Below are 25,359 nucleotides of genomic sequence, written 5' to 3'. Positions count from 1 at the left end.
TGTCATCCACTGCCAAGAGTATTAAATTCAAGGTCTGGTTGGGAGGGCATGGGAATGTGCTGGTATAAAAACACTCCAGTGTGACATGGTTGTACCTGCAAGTTTACTTTTTATAGTTACTTCTCCTGACATGCCTGAATGAAAAACAGTTTCACTCTTGTACAAGAACACAAGCTATGAAAGAATGTCATGGCCGAGTGAAAGATTATCACATTCAAGGTATGAGGGGAAGGGCATGGGAATGTGCTGGTAACACGTGAAGTTTTTGACTGATTGATATGGTATTTATATATGATATGGTTTACTATTTATATGTATTTTATAAATAGAAATTACCTTGAATTTTGTGCTTAAAAAGACATAATAATAATAATAGTAATAATAATAATACACGGTTTCCATCTCAGCTCCCTGAGAAGTATTAGCCTGTGTGACAATTATATGCGCTACATGGCTAAACCAATCACAAGAACCATCTCTGCCCTCACAGGTACCCATTTACCCCTGGGTGGAGAGAAGCAATTATAGTTAAGTGTCTTGCTCAGGGACACAAGTGTCACGACCTGGATTCGAACCCACACTCTGCTGAACAGAAGCATCAGAGCTTGAGTTCGGTGCTCTTATCCACTCGGCCACGACACACCAACATAAATACCTCAGACAGTTTCGCTATTCCTATTAGTGGAGAGCGCGTCACCAAAATGTGTTGATGTTTTTGACCGAAAAGGCATTTATGAATGGGAATCAAAGTGTATTGAATCGGTTTTCAACTTGTGGTTTAAACCCGCCGAGGCCTGGTTCTTGATAATTTACCTCGACTTCGTCATGGTAAAATTATCAAGAACCAGGCCTCGTTGGGATTAAACCACTAGTTGAAAAACCTCTTCACCACACATTGATTCCCTTATTAAAATAATGAAAATATTGTTAAAAACAAAGAACCCGTTATAGCGCGACTGGAGGCAAAGCATTTAAACATCATTCATTCGATTTAAAAAACTCAACTCTAGATTCAACTTGTATTGATTCTTATTGGATACGTTTATTCTTCAAAGCCACAGGACACCACTGGTAATTACGCAAACAAATTGTTAGCATAAAATTTACTGGGTAACGAGCAATGGAGAGCTGTTGATAGTACATGTAGGCATATTAGACATTGTGATCAACAGCTCCCTCTTTTCTGAAGTACAACGTTTTGAGACATAGGTAATTTCTTAATCAAATAATAAAATACTTCAGGCCTGAATCATTTTGTTAAGCATCCGAAAGCACACAAGTTTGTGCAACAAGGGTGTTTTTTCTTTCATTATTCTCTTCAACTTAGAAGACCGATTGAGTCAAAATTTTCACAGATTTGTTGTTTTATGCATTTTGGTGGGATACACACCAAGTGAGAATGAGAATACTGGTCTTTGACAAAAAAAGAGGGTACCCAGCGCCTTTAAGGATACTGAAACCTTTGTTGAACAAAAAGTTTAAATTCATTAAAGGCACTTGGACACTATTGGTAATAACTCAAAATAATTATTAGCACAAAACTTTTCTTGGTGACGAGTAATGGGGAGAGGTTGATGGTATAAAACATTGTGAGAAACGGCTCCCTCTGAAGTGCCATAGTTTTCGAGAAAGAAGTAATTTTCCACGAATTTTATTTTGAGACCTCAGATTTAGAACTTGAGGTCTCGAAATCAACCATCTAACCGCACACAACTTCGTGTGACAAGGGTGTTTTTTTCTTTCATTATTATCTCGCAAGTTCGATGACCGATTGAGCTCAAATTTTCACAGGTTTGTTGTTTTATGCATATGTTGAGATACACCAACTGTGAGGGCTAGTCTTTGACAATTACCGATAGTGTCCACTGCCTTTAAACCAAAAGTAAAAAGCTAAGAGAAAAAGAGAGGAAATGATTCAAAACAAGAAGTTATTAGTTCATTGTAGTACAGGGGTAATGTCTTTACAGACCTTTGTGAAGTGATGATGCTTTTAATGGCCTACTACTTGAGCCGCTGTTCAAACAGTTTCAAGTAGTAAGACATACTGTTGTAAATACAGCGCTGCACATCAGGAGAAAAGGTTGCTAAATCAGGGATTTCTTTTTCAGGAACTGGCTTTTTGAAGCATGTGCTGTTCCTGAAAGTCTTTTGGTAGAAATCTGTGTTTTCCATCAAGTTCTTAAAAGCACTGCTTACCATCCATTGACCTACGACCGTTACTCCAGCTTCCCAGGAGAGAAGAGAGTCACTGTAAGGTATTCCTACCCTTGAACAAACAGCTGACAGTATCTCTTTGGGATTTTGAAGCAGATCATCAGAGTCTATGATGATGGGATCTGTATCCAAGTTGTTTTCCTTGATGTGAAGCCACAGATCAGTGATTTCCTTGTAAGCCTCTCCAGGGTGGCTGACTTCCTTGGGTATCTGATCAAGTACAGGGTCCTCAGGCGAGATCTTGATGCCGCTGGACCTTAACAATTCTGTCCTCATTTTCTTCCAGGATGGGAAGACCTTATAAGGACTCCTGATCAAGAACACGTGTCGATAGCCCTTTGGAATGAGCTCGTACCTCCCGTATAACCACTGAGCCATCTCCTTAGCAATGATGACGTTTTTACCCTGGTAGTCTGCCTCAAGTTGTCGCTTGACCCACTCAAATGTGAAGATTGAACTCTTGAACCCTGACCCTGGTCCTTTCAATAACCCATTGCCATCCAGCTCAATGCCTTCATAGTGGGCTCAGGCGGGGCAGGTCTGACTCTTTCTGGGCCATAGAAGTTAGCCGTACTGTAAAATTCATAGATCATCTGAGAATCAGGGATGCTGCTCAAGCTCTTAAGTAGAATTGAGGAACAGGTCCGTGGTAAGGCCCAAAGTAGAACTCTAGTTTGATCGGACATCTTGGATAACACTGTTACCAAAAGAAAATGAATCAGGAACATATTGGGGGGTGTTCAGCATATTCTAGTTTTCAAATGTTGTCTGGAAATTTGTTTTTACAAAAAAACCAATAAGCACATGTACATGTCCCTGGGAAGCTTTGTAAAAAATATAACTTATTCTCATATAATTGCAATTTCATTTGTGTAAGTCACCTTTGGAGTGGGTGCTTTGGTCTATAAAAGTGTCAATGGTTAAAGACACTGGACACTATTGGTAATTGTCAAAGACCAGTCTTCTCACTTGGTGTGTCTCAGCATATGCATAAAATAACAAACCTGTGAAAATTTGAGCTCGGATTGGTCGTTGGAGTTGCGCGATAACTATGAAAGAAAAAAGCACCCTTGTCACACAAAGTTATGTGCTTTCAGATGCTTGATTTCGAGACCTCAAATTCTAAATCTGAGGTCTCGAAATCAAATATGGGAAAACTACTTCTTTCTCGAAAACTACGACACTTCAGAGGGAGCCGTTTCTCACAATGTTTTATACTATCAATTTCTCCCCATCCTACTCGTTACCAAGTGAGGTTTTATGCTAATAATTATTTTGAGCAATTACCAATAGTGTCCACCGCTTGAAATCTAAACTCCTAGAAAGCATTATGCGGTACAGATTTGTTGAGTATCATCACTGTTCTCATGAAGAGGAAATTCTTTTAGAAAAATCACACATTTTGGCAAATTTTACACATTTTGAATGTTTTTAGTGACATCAAAGGTTTCCCCAAGTTTCAAGTACTATTAAAGGAACAGACAGACTTACACACTTTTACATTGTATTACATAGCGTTGGCACTGAGCCAAAAACGACTTTGTACTCTGAATGAAGAAGCAATAATGGTTTAAAAGTGTCTTGCTCAAGGACACAAGTGTCATGGCCGGGATTCGAACCCACACCAGAGCTCGAGTTCGTTGCTGAAACCACTACACCCCAAGACAACCAACTAAATTTTGAAGCTTGTGCCAAATCAAAATATAGTAAATTGCAACAACGTTGTTTTTCTCTGCGCAAGCTCAACTTACTTCATCTCGACAAAACGATCATGCAATTGTTCTACCAGTCTATTTTACAGAGTGTTCTCACCTTTTTGTCTTGCTGATGTTTTCGGAAATATGAGGTCCAAAGATAGGTAAATTGCAACAACGTTGTTTTTCTCTGCGCAAGCTCAACTTACTTCATCTCGAAACAAAACGATCATGCAATTGTTCTACCAGTCTATTTTACAGAGTGTTCTCACCTTTTTGTCTTGCTGATGTTTTCGGAAAAATGAGGTCCAAAGATAGGTTTAAGCTAGAAAAGAAAAATCAAGCAAGCGAGTAAAGTAATTGGCCTTCAACATGAGTCTGCAGAGGCACTGTATAACATCTCTAATGTGCAATTCTTTCTGACCCCGGCCGCTACTAATCTAAGGATTAGAACACAGCAATATGGCAGCTCATTTGTTACAGTTGGCTATCAAATGGTTCAAAGAGCAATTGCCTTTGTGCTGTTTTATGTAGGGTTTTTGAATTGTAATTTTAAAAGTTGTATTACACGTATACAACATTACTGATTGTCTGTATTGTGTTTGCATACAATTCTTTGTTAAGGCCATTTTAGTTTTCCTCAGCGAGGGATTATAAAGTTTTATCTATCTATCTATCTATCTACCGTATCTATCTATCTATATATACAACGCACTGTGGTTAAAATACCAGCATATTTGCATGGTTTAGGATCTCTGCTTTAATCCTTGGGAAAATATCCGAAACAATGATTTCGAAAATAGTTTTTAACTTAGAACACGGTTTTCTCCAATCATTACAAAATTGGCGGGAGGAGCAAAATTTTTCTTTTTGTGGAAACAGTTAGGAAGCGCAAGAACAAAATGAAAATGACACAAGAAATACAATACAGCCAGCAACACAATCCAGGGAAAAAAAGTTAACCTAATAACTGTGGCCTGGGGGGCCTTTGTTTCCTAACCTACTGGCTTATCGTATACAAATCAAAGAGAGATTGTTGAACATGATACTATTCTATACATCAGAAAAGGGTATTTAGTATTATAAAAATTGCTCAATGAAACATTGATAAAACGAAAGCACCCGGTTGGAACCTACTGCACTAAGGATATCAAACAATTGTAAGGATGTCATCCACTGCCAAGAGCATTAAATTCAAGGTCTGGTTGGGAGGGCATGGGAATGTGCTGGTATAAAAACACTCCAGTGTGACATGGTTGTACCTGCAAGTTTACTTTTTATAGTTACTTCTCCTGAATGAAAAACAGTTTCAAACAATTGCAAAGTGTAAACAATACAAGAAAAAACACTGGAGAAGTGGCCCAAATACATGGAGGGACTGGGACAAGAATGGTGCAGAATAAATACAGAGAGAGAGAGAGAAGTTAAAAAGTACATACCTCAAACACTTCTTTTTACACGGGGTCCTTGATGCTTGTCAGTGCATAGAGCTACATGTAGGGCTCCAGTGGAACAGTAGAGGTCATAGTTCAGGGTATTGGGAAAAGAAATGGCTTTGAGGTAATAAAAAAAAAAAAAAAAAGTCAACTTTTGTAGTGTGAGGTAGGTCAACCATGATTTTTTTTATACACTCCCAGATTTTAGTCCCTAGATTTGAGTAGCTCCGACAGGTTCTACTGGTGGTGTTTTATTTTAGTGAAAGGTTAAGGGTCAGCTGGTCAGCCATCTTGGATCATGCACCATGCACTGGATGGAATTGGCCTTTCATCTTTCGCTTAATTGTTCCCCCAAGCAAACACAGTTCAAGGTTAAAAAAGCTTTCAATGAGGTCATTCAGACACAGTACTAAAGTCGGTTTATAACTTATGGTTCAACCCAATTGAGTTCAACTCTGTGTGTCTTTCTTTATTCTACTACCACGGAGTAGATTTAGCGGATGTTTGGAAGACTTCTCAGTTCTGAAAAGAACTGTCATGCTTTTTAACTACTACCCGGGCGGAAGGTATAGAAAAAAGACTACTGCTTTAGCTTATAGGATCATATAACTGCACTACCGCAGTCGGTTCTTCAAATGGTCTGAATGTTTCGACTAACTTGCGCTAGTCATCGTCAGTCTCCCTACTGTCATTATAGGGAAGTCCTAAAGACTCACCTCTTTCCTTGTTAATTTCTTTCTAGTGCGCTACAATCTTGATGGAATAGCGCCTTATAAATTTTAATTGTTATGTTATGTTACTATCAGCTGTGTTTTCGCTATTGTTGTACACAACGCTAAAATCTCCCCCAACTGCATGCAGTCTACATGTACCGTTAGTCGTGATCGAAGCACAGTAATACAATTTCAATACTCTTTTTTGTATACTGTTGTTTTCCTAATTGTTTAATTTCATTGGACACTTTCGGTAAACAGTATTTACCAAAGGCCCACACTTCGTGTATCATAGCTTTCATATAAAATAACAAACCTGTGAAAATTTAGGCTCAATCGGTCATCGAAGTCGGGAGAAAATAACGGGAAAAACCCACCCTTGTTTCTGCATGTTTCGCCGTGTCATGACATGTATTTAAAACAAATCTGTTATTCTAAATATCGAGAATTGATAATTGTTTTAATGTTTTCTCAAAAAGTAAAACATTTCATGGAATAATATTTCAAGAGAAGTCTTTCACCATTACCTTCTATAATCCCTGTTAGTTATTTGTAAATCTGTGAGTTTTTTTTTTTCTGTTCCGAAAGTGTCCAATGGCTTTAAATCCTTGGGGAAGTTCCTTGAGCAAATCTTAACTAAATTAAGAATCAATTTGAGTTGAGACAAGAAGAGAAGAAGAAGGCAATCACTCACATTGTCGGTTTAAACAAGAAAAACCAAAGGTACGTTTATTAGTGCAAAATAATTACCAGTAAGAGAACCTTAAAGCCAATGACAAATAAATAAATAAATTAATCACCTGTTTTAAGAGCAAAATAAAAAATAGCTTGACTTTCTTCTAAGTATTGAAAGAAGTTGTTCTGCAAATATTGAAGACTATTTAATTTAATATTCAATATCAAAATTGTCGTATAACCAATTAAACCCAATAAAGCCCAGTCTTTCCTTTGGTAATATTGTCAGAGACCAGTACTCTCACTTGGTGTATTCCAACATAATCATGCATAAAATAACAAATCTGAAAATTTTGACTCAAGTGGTCATTGAAGTTGCCAGAGAATATTGAAGAGAAAAAAAAAACCAGCCTTTTTTGCGCAACGTTGTGTGCTTTCAGATGCCTAAAAATGCTTTGCAGACCTACAATGTAGAGTACTTTGATATTTGAGTGAGAAAATACGTTGCAATATTTTAGACTATCAAAAGCTCTCCATTGCTCAATACCAAAGTAAGTTTTTAGGCTGAACATTATTTTGAGTAGTTACCAATACTGTCTTGTGCCCTTAAAGCAGGTTACAGATTCACTCAAAACAGTACTGATATATAATGACTAAAAGTGAGTGTACAATACAGTACAATTATTATTGCATGGACTTATCATGTGCATTGTATTTCACAGTCTTCTTTTTCTTTGCTCCAAATCATGTTCAGGTAACTGAATATGTGTGAACTATAGTAAAACAGAGAGAATAGTGAAAAACCGATTACAAATTTTGCATTGCATTGATGCCAAAACAAAAATGAATAAAACGCTCCCTGAGCGATAAACTCCAGACGCGAAATTAGACTTGTTTCTCATCAAATATGAAATTTCAGACAGAAATATTTCAAGAGATGTTTTCTACTATCGTCATCATAAGACCATGTAGGTTTTATGTAAATCTGTGATATTCACGATCGTTGTTTCTTACCAATTCTGTAACGTTCCTTTAAAGAGACTTTTGAGTCAAGAATTCTAAAGGCAAACTAACTTTGCAAAAAAATATAATATCAAAGTCTTATATAGCGCACGTATCTACCAAACAAGGTACTCAAGGCGCTGAGTATACACAAACTTTCAGAAAGATTGGTTATTGCAGTGATGAATTCTGAGACCCAATTATTTAGCACCTTATAAGGGTTTACAAGGTGCTACGGCGCATTAAGAGTCCCTGCCTGTAAGAGTGTACCAAGTGGTGATTCATGGGTTCTCAGATCTTCTTCAAAAAAATTAGAGTGATACATCATCATACCAAACGAATAAATCCAAAGTTTTAGTTTGCTGACGCTTTCGGTTTTGGAGTTACCAGTTATCAAAGTTTCGGCCTAAAAGCCCTCGAGAAACGAATAGTACATTCCCTGTAAACACAAAAATGTGCGCCAAGGTCATCCCAACAAAAGTAAAACATTTTTTGAAACCTCCAGTTGGGCTTATAACAAAAGTAAAAAAAAAAAAAATGGGATCTCGTTGGCGCATCATGTTACGCGCACCTGAACCTTTGACGAACAGTGCCCTCGTGCCATTTTCAACGCCTCATAACTCAGCGCGCCTATAAGCAAGTTCAAATGAAAGAGCTTGCATCCCTAAAACATTTAAGTGCAAAGTGCGTGGGATCTCGTTGGCGCAGAGAGATAATAGAGGTCAAAGTTAAAATTTTACCAATATATTGCGTTTTCGCACCTCCGTAACTTTGCGCGCCAACATAAAAAAAAAAAGTCTTCTATTATTAGATTGAGAAATCACCTCTTTCTCAAACCTCTGTTACTTCAGTCAGGGAGCTGTTTTTCACAATCAACAAGCTCTCCATTGCTTGATACCATGTAAGTTTTTTTATGCTTACAATTATTCAGCGCCTTTAAAGACACTGGACACTATTGTAATTGTCAAAGACCAGTCTTTACACTTGGTGTATCTCAACATATTTGCATAAAATAACAAACCTGTGAAAATTTTAGATCAATTGGTCATCGAAGTTGCGAGATAATAATGTTAGAGAGGTTTTGTGCTTTCAGATGCCTCAAATTCTAAATCTAAGGTCTCAAAATCAAATTCGTTGAAAATTTCTTCTTTATCAAAAACTATGTTACTTCAGAGGGAGCCGTTTCTCACAATTTTTTGTACCATCAACCTCTCCCCATTGCTAGTTATTAAGTAAGGTTTCTAATAGTTATTTTGAGTTATTACCAACAGTGTCCACTGCCTTTGAATATGTGAAGCTGGCTCTTGAAGTGATGACGCTTTTTTATGGTTTAACATTTGAGCCGTTGTTCAAACAGTTTCACGTAGTAAGGCATGCTATACTCGAGACAGCGCTGCACATCAGGTTGAAAGGTTGCAAAGTCAGGAGTTTCGTTATTAGGAACCACCGACTTTTTGAAACATGTTGTGTTTTTGAAAGGCAGGAAGAATTTTTCCAGGTTAAACATACGCTTCATTTCACAGCTGGTCATCCATTGATCTGCGACACTTACTCCAGCTTCCCAGGAGAGAAGAGAGTCACTGTAAGGTATTCCTACCCTTGAGCAAACAGCTGACAGTATCTCTTTGGGATTTTGAAGCAGATCATCAGAGTCTATGATGATTGGATCTGTATCAAAGTTGTTTTCCTTGATGTGTTGCAACAGATCAGTGATTTCCTTGTAAACCAGTCCAGGGTGAGTGTTCTGGGGTAACGGGTCAAGCACAGGATCCTCAGGTTTGAGCTTCCCACCCATGCATTCCAAGAAGGTTTTTTTCTGTTTCTTCCAGGATGGGAAGACCTTATAAGGACTCCTTATCAAGAACACGTGCCGGTAGCCCTTTGGAATGAGCTCGTACCTCCCATTAAGCCAAGGGGCCATCTCCTTAGCAATGATGACCTTTTTACCCTGATAATCCGCCTCAAGTTGTCGCTTGACCCACTCAAATGTGCAGATTGAACTCATGAACCCTGACCCTGGTAATTGCAATAAGCCGTTTCCATCTAGCTTAATGCCTTCGTAGTTATAAACCACGTTGTTGAATGTTGGCCTGAGTTTGTCCGGACCAAAGTTGTACGCTGTACTAAAGAGCTCAAAGATCATCTGAGAATCGGGAATGTTGCTCAAGCTCTTGAGAAGTATTGAGGAGCAGGTCCGTGGTACGGTCCATAGGAGAACCCGAGTCTGATCGCTCATGTTGGACATAGCTGTAAAAAAAACAAAAAAACAAAACCTGTTTGTGAACAAACTCAAAGCTGCTCCGTGTTGTTTTGTTTTGATTTAACACTCTAGAGCTTTATGGTGAGCCTGCCATTGAGATAGAAGACCCTCAATTTTGAAATGCCCCGTGTTTGTCTTTAAGTGTGCCTATACAAATCCTTAGCCCAATCTTCATTCTGATACTGGTTCCCAAACTCATTTTAAACCTGACCCTGAAAATCACCCTAACTTTCATCCTCATCAAAGTAGAACCACATGCTGTAGGAGCCTTATTCCGGAAAAAAAGGTCAACATGGGGTCACTGTAACCTCAATGCATAAAGGGTTTAAAATTGCAAAGGAATTTAAAATCAGGGTGTACATGTAGCTCTTTAGATATGGAGTCCCACTTCCGGTTGACCCGGAAGTGAAAGCCAACATAGGCTCGAGGCAGCTCAAGTTCAATATTCAATAATCAAAGGGTCTATAACTGAAAAGAAATTGAAAATCAGTTATGTAGATTGCCAACTTCCGGTTACCTAAGGCTAATCTCCAATGCCCATGGAGTCTATAAAATGAAAAAAAGTTTGAAAATCGTTGTGTACTTTTTGAGACGGGTCCCACTTCCAGTTGACCCGGAAGTAAAGGTAAACTTGGGGTCATGGTAACCCAAGGTTAATCTCCAATGCTTAAGGAGTCTAACTGAAGAAAGGTTTGAAAATCTACTTTTTACTTGTTGAGACGTGGTGCTGCAAAGACTAACTAATTGAATATGCAAATGAAGCGCACATCGTTAATTTATTAAGAAAGTTAACCAAATTAAAAAATTTTACAACTTAATATACTCAGGTTCAAGGTGATATAATATTTGATTCCTTCACATTTGGCAATTTGCCAAGTGTAAAAAAAAAAGGTGTACAAATGCTTTGGGGATTTGGGGAGAAACAAATAATAATGATAACTAGACATTAAGTGTTTGTGAACAAACACGAAGCTGTTCCGTATTGTTTTGCTTGGATTATGTGCTTCATTGCCCAAGGAATCCATAACTGAAAAAAGGTTTCACAAAAGTCATGATAGCTCTTGATACAAGGTCACACTTCCCGGTTGAGCCGTAAGTAAAGGTCAACATGGGCTCACAGCTACCAAAGACCAATCTGCAATGCCAAGGAGACTATAACTGAACAAGTAAATTACCCTGAAAAACAATACCTGTTCCGACTGTAGGTCGGAACAGCTAATAAAAATAATCAAAATCTCGACAAAAACAATACCTGTTCCGACGGTAGGTCGGAACAGCTAATAATAAAACTAATAAAAATCTTGATGAAAACAATACATAAGCCGGCAGTAGGTCGGAACATGTCACAATTGTTAGCATATCAATATACTTGGTATGAGCAATGTAGAGCTGTTGATGGTAGGCTGTGGGAACAGCTCCCTCTGAAGTACTAACATAGTTTTTTTTAGAAAGAGGCAATTTCTCACTCAAATATTAAAAGACTTCAGGCCTGAAGCTGTTTTTAGGCATCTGAAAGCACACAAATTCGTGCAACAAGGACGTTTTTGTTTTTTCTCTTGCAACTTCAATTTTCACAAATTTGTTATTTAAAGCATGTATTGATATACACTGGGTGAGAATACTGGTCCTCCCTTACAGGCAGTGGACACTATTGATAATTGATCAAAATAATTTATTTTCATAAAACCTTTCTTGGTGACGAGTAATGGGGAGAGGTTGATGGTATAAAACATTGTGAGAAGCGGCTCCTTCTGAAGTACCATAGTTTTCGAGAAAGAAGTAATTTTCTACGAATTTGATTTTGAGACCTCAGATTTAGAACTTGAGGTCTCGAAATCAACCATCTAAACACACAACTTCGAGTGACAAGGGTGTTTTTTCTTTCATTATTATCTCGCAAGTTTGATGACCGATTGAGCTCAAGTTTTCACAGGTTAGTTATTTTATGCATATGTTGAGATACACCAACTGTGAAGGCTAGTCTTTGACAATTACCAATAGTGTCCACTACCTTTAAAATACTACTTGCTTAGGTGTTGTACTTTTGAGAAATGAGTAAAGCAATGCTGCAAAAGTAATTTTTGTCTCAGGAGAAAATTATTTTAGCATGTACAACGTATTTATGCAAATCTCCTGAAAATATTACTCTGTTATGTTCAAAAACTTGACAACTGGTGAAGCTGAAACTTCTACAAATAAATTATATTACTGTTCATCTTCATTCACAATGAGTAGGAATATTCCAAAAACTTGGATCTACAAGAGATATCAAAACCCATAAAGACACTGGACACCTTTGGTAAAATTACCAAAGGTCAAAGACCAGTCTTCTCACTTGGTGTATCTCGACATATGCATAAAACAACAAACCTGTGAAATTTGAACTCAATTGGTCGTTGAAGTTGGGAGATATTAATGAAAAATACAAATACACCCTTGTCACACGAAGTTGTGTGCTTTCAGATGCTTGATTTCGAGACCTCAAAATCTAATTCTGAGGTCTCAAAATCAAATTCGTGGAAAATTACGTTTTCTCAAAAACTATGTTACTTCAGAGGGAGCCGTATCTAGGAAACCATGTAAGTAATGAGCTGCGCCCAAAGAAAACTTGCCACAGAGTTACAGAGAAACATTGGCCAAAATTAGGAGATTAAATGAGATAAAAGTTTACTAGAGCTGGATTTGAACCAACGACCTCCAGACTAATGTGTCATTTAAAATAGCTGTTGAACAGTTGACATTTTCTTCCACAAACTGATATATTTTATTACATTTTGTTAATGTTTTTTATGGCTTCTGACTGGCACCCCGAACAAAGGCACGTTAATCCGGAGGTCGATGATTCGAATCCCACTCTAGTCGATTCTTTGTTCAACCCCAAAAATTTATTTTATTTAAAGGAACATTACAGAATTGGTTTGGCTACAAAACATTTGTTGGCAGTGTAAGCAATTAATGTACTCCGTCACATACATTAACTGACAAATCTGGAGAAGTTTGAGAGTGATCAGCCAATTGGGCCAGAGAAAACAGCGAAAAACAATTACACATTTTCCATGACATCAATGCAAAAAAAAGGATTCAGAAGAAGAATAAAATGCTCAATGAGCGATAAACTCCAAATGTGAAACTAGATAAGTTATTTCTCATCAAATATGACATTTCAGACAGAAATATTTCAGATGATTTTTGGGGTTGAACAAAGAATTGACTAGAGTGGGATTCGAACCAACGACTTCCGGATTAACGTGCCGGCGCTCTACCAACTGAGCTATCTAGCCCTATATTGGCTGTGTCCCTATTTTGTCAATATCTTTGTTCGGGGGTGCCAGTCAGAAGCCATACAACCATCAAGGGATGTTTTCTACTACTATCATCATCATTAGGCTGTGTAATTTTTATCTGTGATTTTGTTTCTTACCATTTCTGTAACGTTTCTTTAAAGGCAGTGGACACTATTGGTAATTACTCCAAATAGTTATTAGCATAAAACCTTTCTTGGTGACGAGTAATGGGGAGAGGTTGATAGTATAAAACATTGTGAGAAACGGCTCCTTCTGAAGTAACATAGTTTTCGAGAGTAATTTTCCTCGAACTTGATTTTTGGGACCTCGGGATTAGTTTTTGAGGTCTCGAAATCAAGAATCTGAAAGCACACAACTTCGTGTGACAAGGGTGTTTTTTCTTTCATTATTATCACTCAACTTCGATGACTAATTGAGCTCAAATTTTCACAGGTTTGTTGTTTTATGCATATGTTGAGATACACTAAAGTGAGAAGACTGGTCTTTGTCAATTACCAATAGTGTCCAGCGTCTTTAACTGATTGCCCAAGACCTCCAAACAGTACAGAAGAAACTTGAGTATGTAGAGCTTGTGTACATACCTGACAACACTCACACAGTCTTGGATGGCCGTACGTACCAGCAGCTTATGATGTATGAGATGTAATGCTCAACGAAGCTATTGATGTATGAAAGTTTTTTGATGGGGCTAACGATATATAAATGTTAAATATTTATGAGTGCGATGGTGCGAATGTTTTCATTCCTTGAAAAATGGAATGTTCCATTCAATGAGGCGGAGCCGAGTTGAATGGAACATTCCATCTTTCAACGAATGAAAAAATTCTTATTATTGCACGAATCAAAAACATTCATTATTTTTTTTATTTGACATTCAAGTAGATCTTTGTCATTTTCATGGGCGTCAATCAGGGGTGTTTATTTATTACTTGATATTGATTTGATTCATTTTAATGTGTGTAATAGCGTGTATGGATTTGTTTTAAAGTGTATTTTCTTGTATTTTCTTAATATTTTATTGTTCAGTGCATTTGAAACAAATTATATTGGAATTTGCGCTAAATAAATGAATAAATTATTATTATTAATTAGATGTCTGTCAGTTAACTGCTTAGCAATTTTTTGATTTTTTCTTTTTACATGTTATACAGTAAAAGCTTGTTAACAATGTCACGAAATTATCTTTTACAATATATGCCAAAATAATTGGTGCCTTACTGAGACGAAAATTATTATCGTTACTTGTTTAACTAAATTCTCAAAAACTACATCACCTCATATTTTAAGGGAAGCTTTCTACCATCATTATTTCAAACTCTGTGAGTTTAATGTAAATCTGTGGACATTGTGTTTTGTGTCATACCAAAAGTACCCAGACCCTTTAAAGACACTGGACACTATTGCTAATTGTCGAAGACCAGTCTCCTCACTTGGTGTATCTCAACACATGCATGAAATAACAAACCTGTGAAAATTTGAGCTCAATTGGTTGTAATTCTGAGGTCACGAAATCAAATTCGTGGAAAATTACTTCTTTCTCAAAAACTATGTTACTTCAGAGGGAGCCGTTTCTGACCATTATTCTGCCTTTTCATTGGTTTAGAGAGCGTCACATGATATGTCTTAGTTTTACTAGACGACGGCCGTGTGATAGTGCATCTGTCTGCCGTATGCTAGTCCGAAGACTATCACACGGCGTGCAGTACCCAGACGTCTGTTGCGTGTACGAGGATGATAAATTAATAGTTTGTAACCATTTCGGATTACATGACACTACATGCAGCACAGTAAAAGTGTTCGCAATTTCTATTCGCGTCGTCCGTGGATTGTAGCATTCAGGTCTGTAACTTAATAGTACAGTATTTAGAAATGTTTGGGGTGTTATAAAACAAATATTGACTGTTTTTACTCGTGCAATGGTTAAAACTATGACTCCCTCGATGATCCCCGGAGCGTTCTTTCGCCTCGGGAAAATAGAACGCTCCGGGGATCACTCGAAGCAGTCAATATTTGTATACAATCAACCTCTCCCCATTACTCGTTACGAAGTAAGGTTTTATGCTAAAAATAATGTTGAGTACTTACCAATAGAGTCCACTGCCTTTAAAACTGACCTGTTTCAGCAGGCTTACTAACCATTCAACAGTGCCTCAGCACCTTAGAGTAGACTTTTGATTTTGGCGCTCTATAAATGACTTTTTATTGATTGATTAATTGATTGATTGATTGATTGATTGATTGATTGATTGATTGATCGATTGACATCTGGGTTGAAATCCTTTTCTTTTAAACACAGTATCAGCAACATGCCAAGCTCGTCGGCCATACCGCTGCCGTCACAGTCGTTGAAGCCATGTACCTCCCAGACAGAGACGGCGGACTGTCCCCGACATCGAGGACCCTGATTGCCAGCGCCTCTGTAGACTCTTCTGTCAGAATATGGCAGCGGGAGGAAACGGGCGGAGACTTCACCTGCCTGCAGTGTCTCTTATTTGGGAATGGATTCGCCCTGGACCTGGCTTTGTTTGTACTCCAGCGACGAGGTACGATGAGTCAGTTCTCAGACCAAAATTAGACAATGATGTTTTTTACAGTCATGGCCGAGTGGTTAAAGAGCACCAAATTCAAACTCTGGTGTTTCTGATCAGCAGAGTGTGGGTTCGAATCCCCAGCCGTGACACTTGTGTCGTTAAGCAAGAAACCTTTGCTTCGTCCTTTGGATGGGACGTAAAGCCGTTGGTTCCTTGGTTGTGTAATGCATGTAAAAGAACCCAGTGCACTTATCGAAAAGAGAAGGGGTTCGCCCCGGTGTTCCTGGCTGTGGCTGCTTAATGCGCCGTAGCACCTCCCAGAATTCATTACTGCAATAACCTATTTTTCTGAAAGTTCGTTTATACTCAGCGCCTTGAGTACCTTGTTTGGTAGATACGTGCGCTATATAAGACTTCGATATTATTATTATTATTATTATTATTATTATTATTATTATTATTATTATTATTATTATTGTTATTGTTATTGTTATTGTTATTGTTATTGTTATTGTTGTTGTTGTTGTTGTTGTTGCTGTTGCTGTTGCTGTTGCTGTTGCTGTTGCTGCTGCTGCTGCTGCTGTTGCTGCTGCTGCTGCTGCTGCTGCTGCTGCTGCTGCTGCTGCTGCTGCTGCTGGTCTTAATTCAGCTGCTGCTGCTGCTGCTGCTGCTGCTGCTGCTGCTGCTGCTGCTGCTGCTGCTGGTCTTAATTCATTGAACCCAAGCTCTGGTGTTGTCTGCAGCAGAGATGGGACACTTCTGTGAGCAAACCAGCACTTCATTTGGGAAGTAGTGCAGACATTCTTAGTAGAGTGATTTTGTGGGCTTTTCCCAGGTGTTGTCCTATAATCCCTTTTTTGTTGTTTTACTTTTCCTTTTATAAAAACAATGTGGAGCTAAGCCAACAATGTATTATTTCTTATATTTGTTCATTACTACAAAAAAAAATGTAGCTCTTGTACGCCCATTCTACTCTTCCAGCAAGTCTTTTCGCTTCTGGATGATACCCATGCCTTCATCCTTACGGGCTGTGGAGGGGGTAACCCTGTTTCAGCTCCAGGAGTAGGTGGCAACATGACCCTGGTGGTAGTTCATCTTGGTTGATAGCCCAAATCAGTTAGGAGAATCTCTAACCTTTAGTGTTTGTCCAGCCTTGTGAATTAGGGAAAACATCCCTTGAAACGTTTCTGTCTGAAATGTCACATTTGATGAGAAATAAATATACATGTAACTATGTTCCAACGGTTCTTTTCAGAACCACCCCAGCTCATTAGAGATAGTCATTACATGGTGTTACCGCAAACCTTTATATAACGTATTTCCACCATGCAAAGTTTCAAATCCTACTTAACTATGTTCCCGTTTGGAGTTTATCACTCAGTGAGCATTTTATTATTATTATTTTTTTCAAATCAATGTCTTGCTAAATTTATTATCGTTTTTCCCACTATTTTTTGTGTGACCAAAATGGCCGATCGATCTCAAACTTCCACAGGTTTGTCAGTCTTATGTATATGGTGGATTATATAAAGTGATTACACTGCCAGCAACTATTTTGTTATTATTATTATTTATTATTATTATTATAGTTCCATTGTTGGCACTTGGTGGAGATGACACCAAGCTTCACTTCTACGTAGAAGCAGACGGCGGCAAGTTTGTGAGGAGCTTGTCCCTGACTGGGCATGAAGATTGGATCCGAGCTGTACAAATCACTGCTGATGGTAAGAGAGAAAGAGAGAGTTAAAAGAAGGGATTCAAAGTAGCCCCTCCCCTAAGGGAGACACATGTAGTAGGACAACCCCCAGAAGTTAGAGTGACCCCCCCCCCCCCCCCATGTGACCAAAATCACCCCTAATAGTAAGAGATAGTGAGTTAAAAGAAGGGGTTCTTGATATAACTTGAAAAACATTGTGAGAAACTACTCCCTCTGAAGTAACATACCTTTTGAAAAATAGGTAATTTCTCACTCAAATATTTGAGTTTGAGAAAGACTACAAGTCTGAAGCCTTTCTCAGGCGTCCGAAAGCAAACACATTTGTGCAACAAGGGTCTTTTTTCTTTCATCAAGAGCCCAAAGCTTCAGAGATTTGTTATGTTTTAATTTTTTGTGGGGGATACACAAAGTGAGAATACTTGTCTTTGACAAGTGTCCAGGGGTTGATTTCATAAACTGGCCTTGAGTTAGGACAAGTAACTCATCCTAACTTAGGACTACATGAAGCCTTGTGGGGTTTGTATATCTACAAGAACTAGTCTAAAGTTAGGACTAGTTCTAACTCTTTGTGAAATTGACCCCAGTGCCTTTAAAGATGTCTACATGTATTTCTCTTCCATTTTTTTCCTCGCGTCTTTGTAGACAACGGAGATCTCCTTGTTGCCAGTTGCTCTCAGGATTGTTTCATTCGTCTGTGGAGGGTCGTCGCCGGCGTAAACCAAGAGCTGGAGACGGGCAAGGTCCTGGAGGAGGATACCGGGGAATTGAAGCTGAAGGGAAATACACTCTGTCCATCATGGGAAGGTGAGTGGGAAGGGAACCAGTGAAGAGCCACTTTCATTAAATTCCCTCCCCTCCTTAAAGGCAGTAGACACTATTGGTAATTACTCAAAAGAATTATTAGTATAAAACCTTACTTGGTAACGAGTAATGGGGAGCTGTTGATAGTACAAAACATTGTGAGAAACTGCTCCCTCTGAAGTAACGTTGTTTTAGAGAAAAAAATAATTTTCCATGAATTTGATTTCAGAACCAAAAAGGCATTTATGAATGGGAATAAAAGAGTAGTGACTCGTTCTTAACTGTCTGTTTAAAACCTTGCAGGGTCGTTGCCGTGCAATAAAGGCTCTCGCCTTCGGCTTGGGCCTCAACACATGGTAACTACCCTGCCGGTTGTAAACGGCCGTTTAAGAACTTGTCGCTACTCTTTTATTCCCTTGCATGTAGCATGGGATAAGAGCTCTTGAGATGGGTAGTAAAAGTCTAGTGTTATGCTGAGGTTGTATATTTATCACTTCCGGGGGTATGAGCGATTCATCCTGCACACTTTTAACAAGCGTCTTGTCACTTTTGTTGCGCCTTACATGTAGTTTGATATTGCTTTAGACAGGGACTAAAACGGCTTCTTTAAAAGTCTTATTGTCCGTGATTGATTACATGGTGGTAATGTGTTCTAATCTTTAATAACTGTTTTGGGTATGAATGAATATACCCCCGGAAGTGATTGAGAGCGCCCTCACGCTGTCAAAAATATGGCCAATTGGGATTGGCTTGTGAGCCTTGGGTGGTGAAATAGACTTTTCCCATAAAATATGTAAATTGCACTAAAGTTTTGGTTGGATAAAGCAAAATGAAGGAATACGCGCCTTTTTTTATAAGGATGATGGTGGTTTGATGCCTACGTCAGCTGAGTGCACATGTCTACGGCCTTTACCAACCAATTTAGGTCCGTACTCATGTGTGAAGGTAATTGGCATATTTCATGAAAGGGTCCTTTTGTGAGGCACAACAAAGTATAAGCTTACACTGTTTTCTATTTGGAATATCAAAGTCTTGACTTGTTTTGTTGTTTCTAGGAAGTGGAATTTGTTTCTCAGTAGTACTGGAGAGTGTGATGGCTGGCCATGAGCAGTGGGTCTACGGGTTACACTGGCAACCCCCAATCTACAGGGGTAAGTTACATTTGGGTCCATTCTCATAAAGCCGCTAAGCAGAAAATACTGCTTAGCAAATTTTCTTTGCGAGGCAACAAATTAATGGGGCATCAGTTGCAACAATGCAAACTTTATAGATTTTTTGGCTGGTAACAAGTTTCTGTTAGGCAAGATTTTGTCTGTGCTTAGCAAGTTTTTATGCTTACAGGCTACATGAAATTGGGCCCAGAACCCATGATTCTCTGCAAATCTGTTTTTGGAATACTTTACAAATAAAGTCATTTGAACATGTTGGTTAATTATTTGGGTATGTGTTCGCGGCTGGTTGTGATTGGTCAATGCATGAAGTGACAAAGCATTTTGCTTGGTCTATTGGTGTCTGTCCACCTTGCAGATGGAACGAGGTACCAGGAGCAGTGTCTTCTCTCAGCCTCTATGGACAAAACCATGATCATATGGAAGCTAGATAGCGAATCAGGAGTGTGGCTCGATCACGTAAGTTTTTTCATCCACGATTCTTTTTTAAAGGAATTGGGTGCTTTTTGAACAGCACAACACACAAACTTCCTTAGATTTAGCCTTGTGGTTAGAATAAGAATTAGAATTAGAATTAGCTTTAGAATGTTTTACTTTTCCCTATCATATACAGAAATTTTGTTTCTATTGGCACAGAAAAATAAAACAATTAATAGTAAAAGACACTGGACACTATTGGTAATTGTCAAAGACTAGTCTGCTTGCTTGGTATATTTCATCATATGCACAAAATAACAAACCCTTCAGAGGGAGCCGTTTCTCACAATGTTATATACTACATGTATCAACCTCTCCCCATTACTCGTCACCAAGTAAGGTTTTATGCTAATCATTATTTTTAGTAATTACCAATAGTGTCAACAAAATAGTGTGCTTTCAGATAGGAATAAAAGGCTTCTGGCCAGAAATCTGTCATTATTTCAGTGAGAAATTACCTCTTTCTCAAAAACTACGTTACTTCAGAGCGAGTCATTTCTCACATTATTTTAAACTATCAACAGCTCTCCATTGCTTGTAACCAAGTAAGGTTTTATGCTTATATATTGTTTGAGTAATTAACAGACGTGTACAGTGCCTTTAAGAGTATAGATATTTGTTTAAAGGATCTGGGTACAGTTTGAAGATAATGATGGTAGAAAGCTTCCCTTAAAATATTACTTGATGAGGTGCTGTAGTTTTTTAGAAATGAGTAAAACAAGTCACAAAAATAATTGTTGTATCTAAAGACAAAAATTATTTTAGCATGTACATGTACATGTAAAACATATTTTGTGACATTTTTAAACTCATTTCTCAGCGCCTAAGCTATTAATATTTGAAGGTAAACTTTCTCTTACTATTATCTTCAAATGGGTCAGGTTTAACATAAATCTTTGGACATTGTGTTTTGCACTACAAAAAGTACCCAAATCCTTTAAAAGGGTTGACTGAATGGTTATGAGTACGAACATTTTCATTCAGTGCAAGATGGAATGTGAGGCGAGGTCGAATTTAATAGAAAATTACATTTTTTCAACGAATACTTTGTCTTTCAGGTCAGTCTGTCTTTAGAGCTATTTTTGCAGCGTTATCACAAACTTTCCGTTTTATTGTCTTGCAGGTGAGAGTTGGTGAAGTCGGGGGGAATACGCTGGGTCTGTATGGGTGCCAGTTCAGCCCAGATGGGGGCGCTATACTAGCCCATGGGTACCAGGGGGCGCTACATCTGTGGAAGAAGTCTGCATCAATTCCCGATAGGGTGAGAGTTCAACCACAATGTCAATGTGCCATAATTTTTACCACGTGAAGCACTCTAAGTAGTATTTTTATTACATCCGGGGTTATACATGAATTGTCCTGCACAGTTTTAATCGGCGTTCTGTCTTTTTGTTGTGCCGTAGTTAAAGTTGCTTTCGAGGTGTATTATACAGCTCCTTTAAAGGTCTTATTGTCCATGGTAGATATGATGTCTGGGGTTTTAATCCATTCCAGTCTGTTTGGGTCTAGATGAATATACCCTCCGGAAGTGATACAAATATATTTGAGAGCGCCCTCATGCGGTCAAAAATAGGTCGCTACAGAGAGCAATATTTTAAAGAAAAATATTTTTTTCCTTGATCAGAGCATGGCCCAATGGTCTCTGTCCCCGGTAGTCAGCGGTCACTTTGGTGTCGTTCAAGACACGCAGGCATGTACTCTTTCAAAAATACAAAGAACAATGATGTCTCAAAACATCGGAGTGTTTTTAAAATAAAATGTTTTGTCCTTGCCTTGATCAGAGCACTGCCCAATGGTCTCCGTCCCCGGTAGTCAGCGGTCACTTTGGTGGTGTTCAGGACATCACCTGGGAGCCTGAAGACGGTGCGTTTTTGATGAGCGTTGGTTTGGACCAGACGACGAGGCTGCATGCTCCGTGGCGGCGGGAAGGGTATCAGGTAAGGATGGCCCGGTAGTTTTGAGTTTTTACCAAATTTGTTGGGGTTGGTTGGGGTGGGGGGGGGGGGCGAAGCTTGCAGCCAAGTTCTGATGACAAATCAAACTCAGTGAAAGAAGCTGTTAAGCACAAAATACTGCCTGACAAAATGTCTTTGCTAAGCATTAATTGAGTGGGGCACCAGTCACAACAATGCAAACTTGATGTTATTTTGACTAGTATAACCTGCGTCTGCTAAGCAATACTTTTCTGTGCTTGGCAATTTTTTTTTCGCGTACAGGCTTTGCGAAATTGGGCCCAGGAAACCAGAACACTGCTTTTCTGTCTTTGTCTCTGTCAAGTACCCTGTATACAGCAGTGACAGTGGCAGTTCTAATTATCATGTCATGAAAGGGACCAGACTATCTTTTCCTTCCAGCCTCAGTTTGATGATCAAATGGAAACAAAAACATGAGTGGCGCACCTTTATAAAGGCTAATAGTGAAAAGTAAAAAAATGTTTGGGTGTCCACTCATAACAAGTACGCTCCAAGTTTTTGCACTGAGAATATTTGTGCGAGAAACAAAACGCAGATACAGCTTTTTCGCACTGATGTGTCAGATCATTCTTTGATACTCTGTTTTTAAAAGCACTGGACACCTTTGGTAATTGTTTAAGGCCAGTATTCTCACTTGGTGCATCCCAACATATGCATAAAATTATAAATTTATGAAATTTTGGACTCAATTGGTCATCGAAGTTGCAAGAGAATTTGTGTGCTTTCAGATCCCTAAAAATTGCATCATGCCTATGTCTTTTATTTTTTGAATGAGAAATTACCTCTTTCACAAAAACTTTTACTTCAGAGGGAACGGTTTCTCACATTGTTTTTTACTATCAGCAGCTCTCCATTGCTCGTTACCAAGTCAGTTTGTATGCTCACAATTATTTTGAGTAATTACAAACAGTGTCCACTGCCTTCAAGTGCATAATAAGTGCCTATTATTATTCCCCCTTCATCTGCCTCCTTTATTCCTTTTAGACAACCTGGCATGAGATCGCCCGCCCTCAAGTCCATGGTTATGACATGCACTGTCTGACCCTCGTCGACAGGTACAGGCTAGCTTCAGGAGCCGATGAAAAGGTTTGCAGCTCCTACCTTCTTTCTTTCTTTCTTCCTCCTTTCTAGCCCCTTTCATCCAAAGCCTCTTCACCAATTCTCCATTTGTTTTAATTTTGTTTTTAAATTTTTGTTTGTAAAAGAAAAATTGTAACCCAGGGGCTTTAAAGGGTCTGTGTAACTTTTGTAGGACAAAAAAACACAATGTCCACAGATTTACACTAAACTTACACAGTTTGAAGATAATGATAGTAGAAAGCTTCCCTGAAAGTACTACGTGCTGAGGTGCTGTAGTTTTTGGAAAATGGGTGAAACAATGTCATGAAAATAATTTACAAACGTATTTTCATGACATTGTTTTACTCTTTTCTCAAAAACTACAGCACCTCAGTAATATTTGAAGGGAAGCTTTCCACTATCATTATCTTCAAACCCTGTAAGTTTAATGTAAATCTATGGACAATTTGAAAAAAAGTATCCAAATCCTTCAGTTGGTACAAAGTTTACAATTTAAAAATGACAATACAATATACATCAATTTATTACTTAGAATAGTTGTGGATTTACACATGTAACAAAAGTACATCCAGAGAAGGGGGCAGCAGCATGGGGGGGGGGGTGTCGCCAGTGACCGGGCATGTTTTAGACACGATGAGAAATTTATCCTGATTTGTCTGTTGCCATCTCTCCATCTTCTGCTTTGTATCCTTCTGTTTCTTGTTTGGTTTCTTGGAGTCCAATTGGTTGTTTTGCATGCCCACCTGTTGTCATGCTGCCTCTGTGCTAGGTGACCAGGGGTCGATTTCACAAAGAGTTAGGCTAGGAGATATTAAAAACTTAAGGCTAGTCCTAAGTTAGGACGAGTAACTCATCCTCACTCAAGATAAGACTAGTCTTAACTCATTGTGAAATCCACCCCCTGCCCATCTCCACTTCTTTGATTTAATAATATCATGCACTCTTAATTTCATTCTTAGGTCCTCATTCGTCACCCTGTCCTTTTTTACTCTCTCCTTTTACTTCTTTTTCAAAGGTTCTGCGAATATTTGATGCTCCGAGGAACTTTGTAGAAAACTTTGGGCGAATATCGGGAGTGGACGTCACTGAGGCCTTACAGGACAGGGTAAGTTTTTGCTGAAACTGCAAATAAAAATATATTAATAATGGACATTTGTATTACCAAGAGTAGAAAGGCTAAAAGAAGCAGGACATTTCTTTTAGAGCATACATACCCTTATTTTGTTTGATGTCGGAGGCGTTTTTTCTTTCTTCTATTTTGAGTCTTGGTCAATGATGTTATGGCTGAGTTTTCCCTGTCCCTCCAGTATGTAAATTTTCTCCAGCTGTCACAAACCCAGTGTTTCTTCTTAGTAGATCAACATAGGTCAACTGACCTCGACCTCTTTGAGTTCGACTTTGCTTAGGCTCCGACCGAGAGGACAAGCTCGCTGGCTGGAAGCTCAGGGTGGCGATAGCAGTGCCCAGTAAACTTCACTCATACCGTTTTTTTACCTTAATTTTTTTCTTATTTACTTGTCATTCCTCTTCCCCCTTCGTGGATCCACGCTTCCACCCTACACAGAAGAATAGTGACGTCCCTGAAGGAGCCAGCGTCCCGGCTCTTGGCCTCTCCAATAAAGCCGTCTTTCAGGGGGAGTCCGGGAAGGCAGCATCTGAGAGAGAGATCTCACACCCTAGCGAGCTCTACCCAGAAATATACTTCAATCCTCTAGAACTAGCAGGTTAGTTGCAGAGAGTTTAGTAATAACAATAACTAGACATAAAGGGGTTTCGACTTGAGTGTTGATTACAAAAAACAAACACAGTGGTTTCAGCTTTAGGGTAAGAACACAGGGGTTCAGCTTTAGGGCCGGAACATCAAATAATATGTAGTTCTTGTGGAGCGCTTTATCAAACTATAGTGGGCTATACCCAGAGATATACTTCAATACTTTAGAATAAGCAGATAGCTGAAAAGAGTTTAGTAATAGTAATAACTAGACATACAGGGGTTTCTGCTGTAGGGCCTGAACATCAAATAATACAGTTCTTGTGAAGTTCTTTATTACACTCTGGCAAGCTGTACACACATATGCACTTAACTCATCCACACATGCAGGTTATCTGTAGAAAGTTTATTAATAACAATAACTAGACTTAGTGTTTGTTATGCCATCAGACAAAATGTGTACAGAATGCTTTGTATTGGGGTTAACAGAATCTCCTGCCACATCAGCTGTAGCCCAATGTAGAAATTACTCAGGGAACACTTTTTGAAATTGACCCCCCCCCCCTCCCTCGATCCCCTTCTCAAGGCTCAGTCCGACCCC

At 38.7% G+C, this 25,359-nt stretch overlaps 3 protein-coding genes across 3 annotated transcripts in view; 1 reads left to right on the top strand and 2 right to left on the bottom strand.

Annotated features, from left to right (window-relative positions):
- The window catches only part of LOC117299884 (elongator complex protein 2-like), a 45,202-nt gene that overhangs the window by 13,174 nt on the left and 6,669 nt on the right, over positions 1–25,359 (top strand). Inside the window, exons 3-12 of the mRNA XM_033783472.1 lie at positions 15,596–15,842; positions 17,420–17,554; positions 18,190–18,351; positions 19,404–19,499; positions 19,876–19,976; positions 21,118–21,255; positions 21,776–21,931; positions 22,952–23,053; positions 24,063–24,152; positions 24,612–24,771. Of these exons, the coding sequence (XP_033639363.1) occupies positions 15,653–15,842; positions 17,420–17,554; positions 18,190–18,351; positions 19,404–19,499; positions 19,876–19,976; positions 21,118–21,255; positions 21,776–21,931; positions 22,952–23,053; positions 24,063–24,152; positions 24,612–24,771 (1,330 nt within the window). The 5' untranslated portion in view covers positions 15,596–15,652. The remainder of the gene's footprint in view (positions 1–15,595; positions 15,843–17,419; positions 17,555–18,189; positions 18,352–19,403; positions 19,500–19,875; positions 19,977–21,117; positions 21,256–21,775; positions 21,932–22,951; positions 23,054–24,062; positions 24,153–24,611; positions 24,772–25,359) is intronic.
- LOC117299886 (branched-chain-amino-acid aminotransferase-like protein 1) lies at positions 1,817–4,068 on the bottom strand. Its single transcript, XM_033783474.1, is given in 3 exon segments — positions 1,817–2,726; positions 2,729–2,911; positions 4,027–4,068. Coding segments are annotated over 2 exon segments (897 nt in total). The 5' UTR covers positions 2,901–2,911; positions 4,027–4,068; the 3' UTR covers positions 1,817–2,001.
- LOC117299885 (branched-chain-amino-acid aminotransferase-like protein 1) lies at positions 8,949–13,955 on the bottom strand. The gene is made up of 2 exons (XM_033783473.1): positions 13,881–13,955; positions 8,949–9,981 (listed from the first exon to the last, which is right to left on the bottom strand). Exon 2 carries the CDS (start codon positions 9,977–9,979, stop codon positions 9,065–9,067), a length of 915 nt encoding a protein of 304 aa, XP_033639364.1. The 5' UTR covers positions 9,980–9,981; positions 13,881–13,955; the 3' UTR covers positions 8,949–9,064.

The sequence above is a fragment of the Asterias rubens genome, chromosome 15 (assembly GCF_902459465.1).
Source record: "Asterias rubens chromosome 15, eAstRub1.3, whole genome shotgun sequence".
Taxonomy (NCBI): domain Eukaryota; kingdom Metazoa; phylum Echinodermata; class Asteroidea; order Forcipulatida; family Asteriidae; genus Asterias; species Asterias rubens.
This window is presented reverse-complemented; position numbering and strand designations above follow the sequence as displayed.

Excerpts from the sequence above, each read along its gene's own strand:
- LOC117299885 (XM_033783473.1), bottom strand. The coding sequence starts at position 9,979 with ATGTCCAACATGAGCGATCAGACTCGGGTTCTCCTATGGACCGTACCA.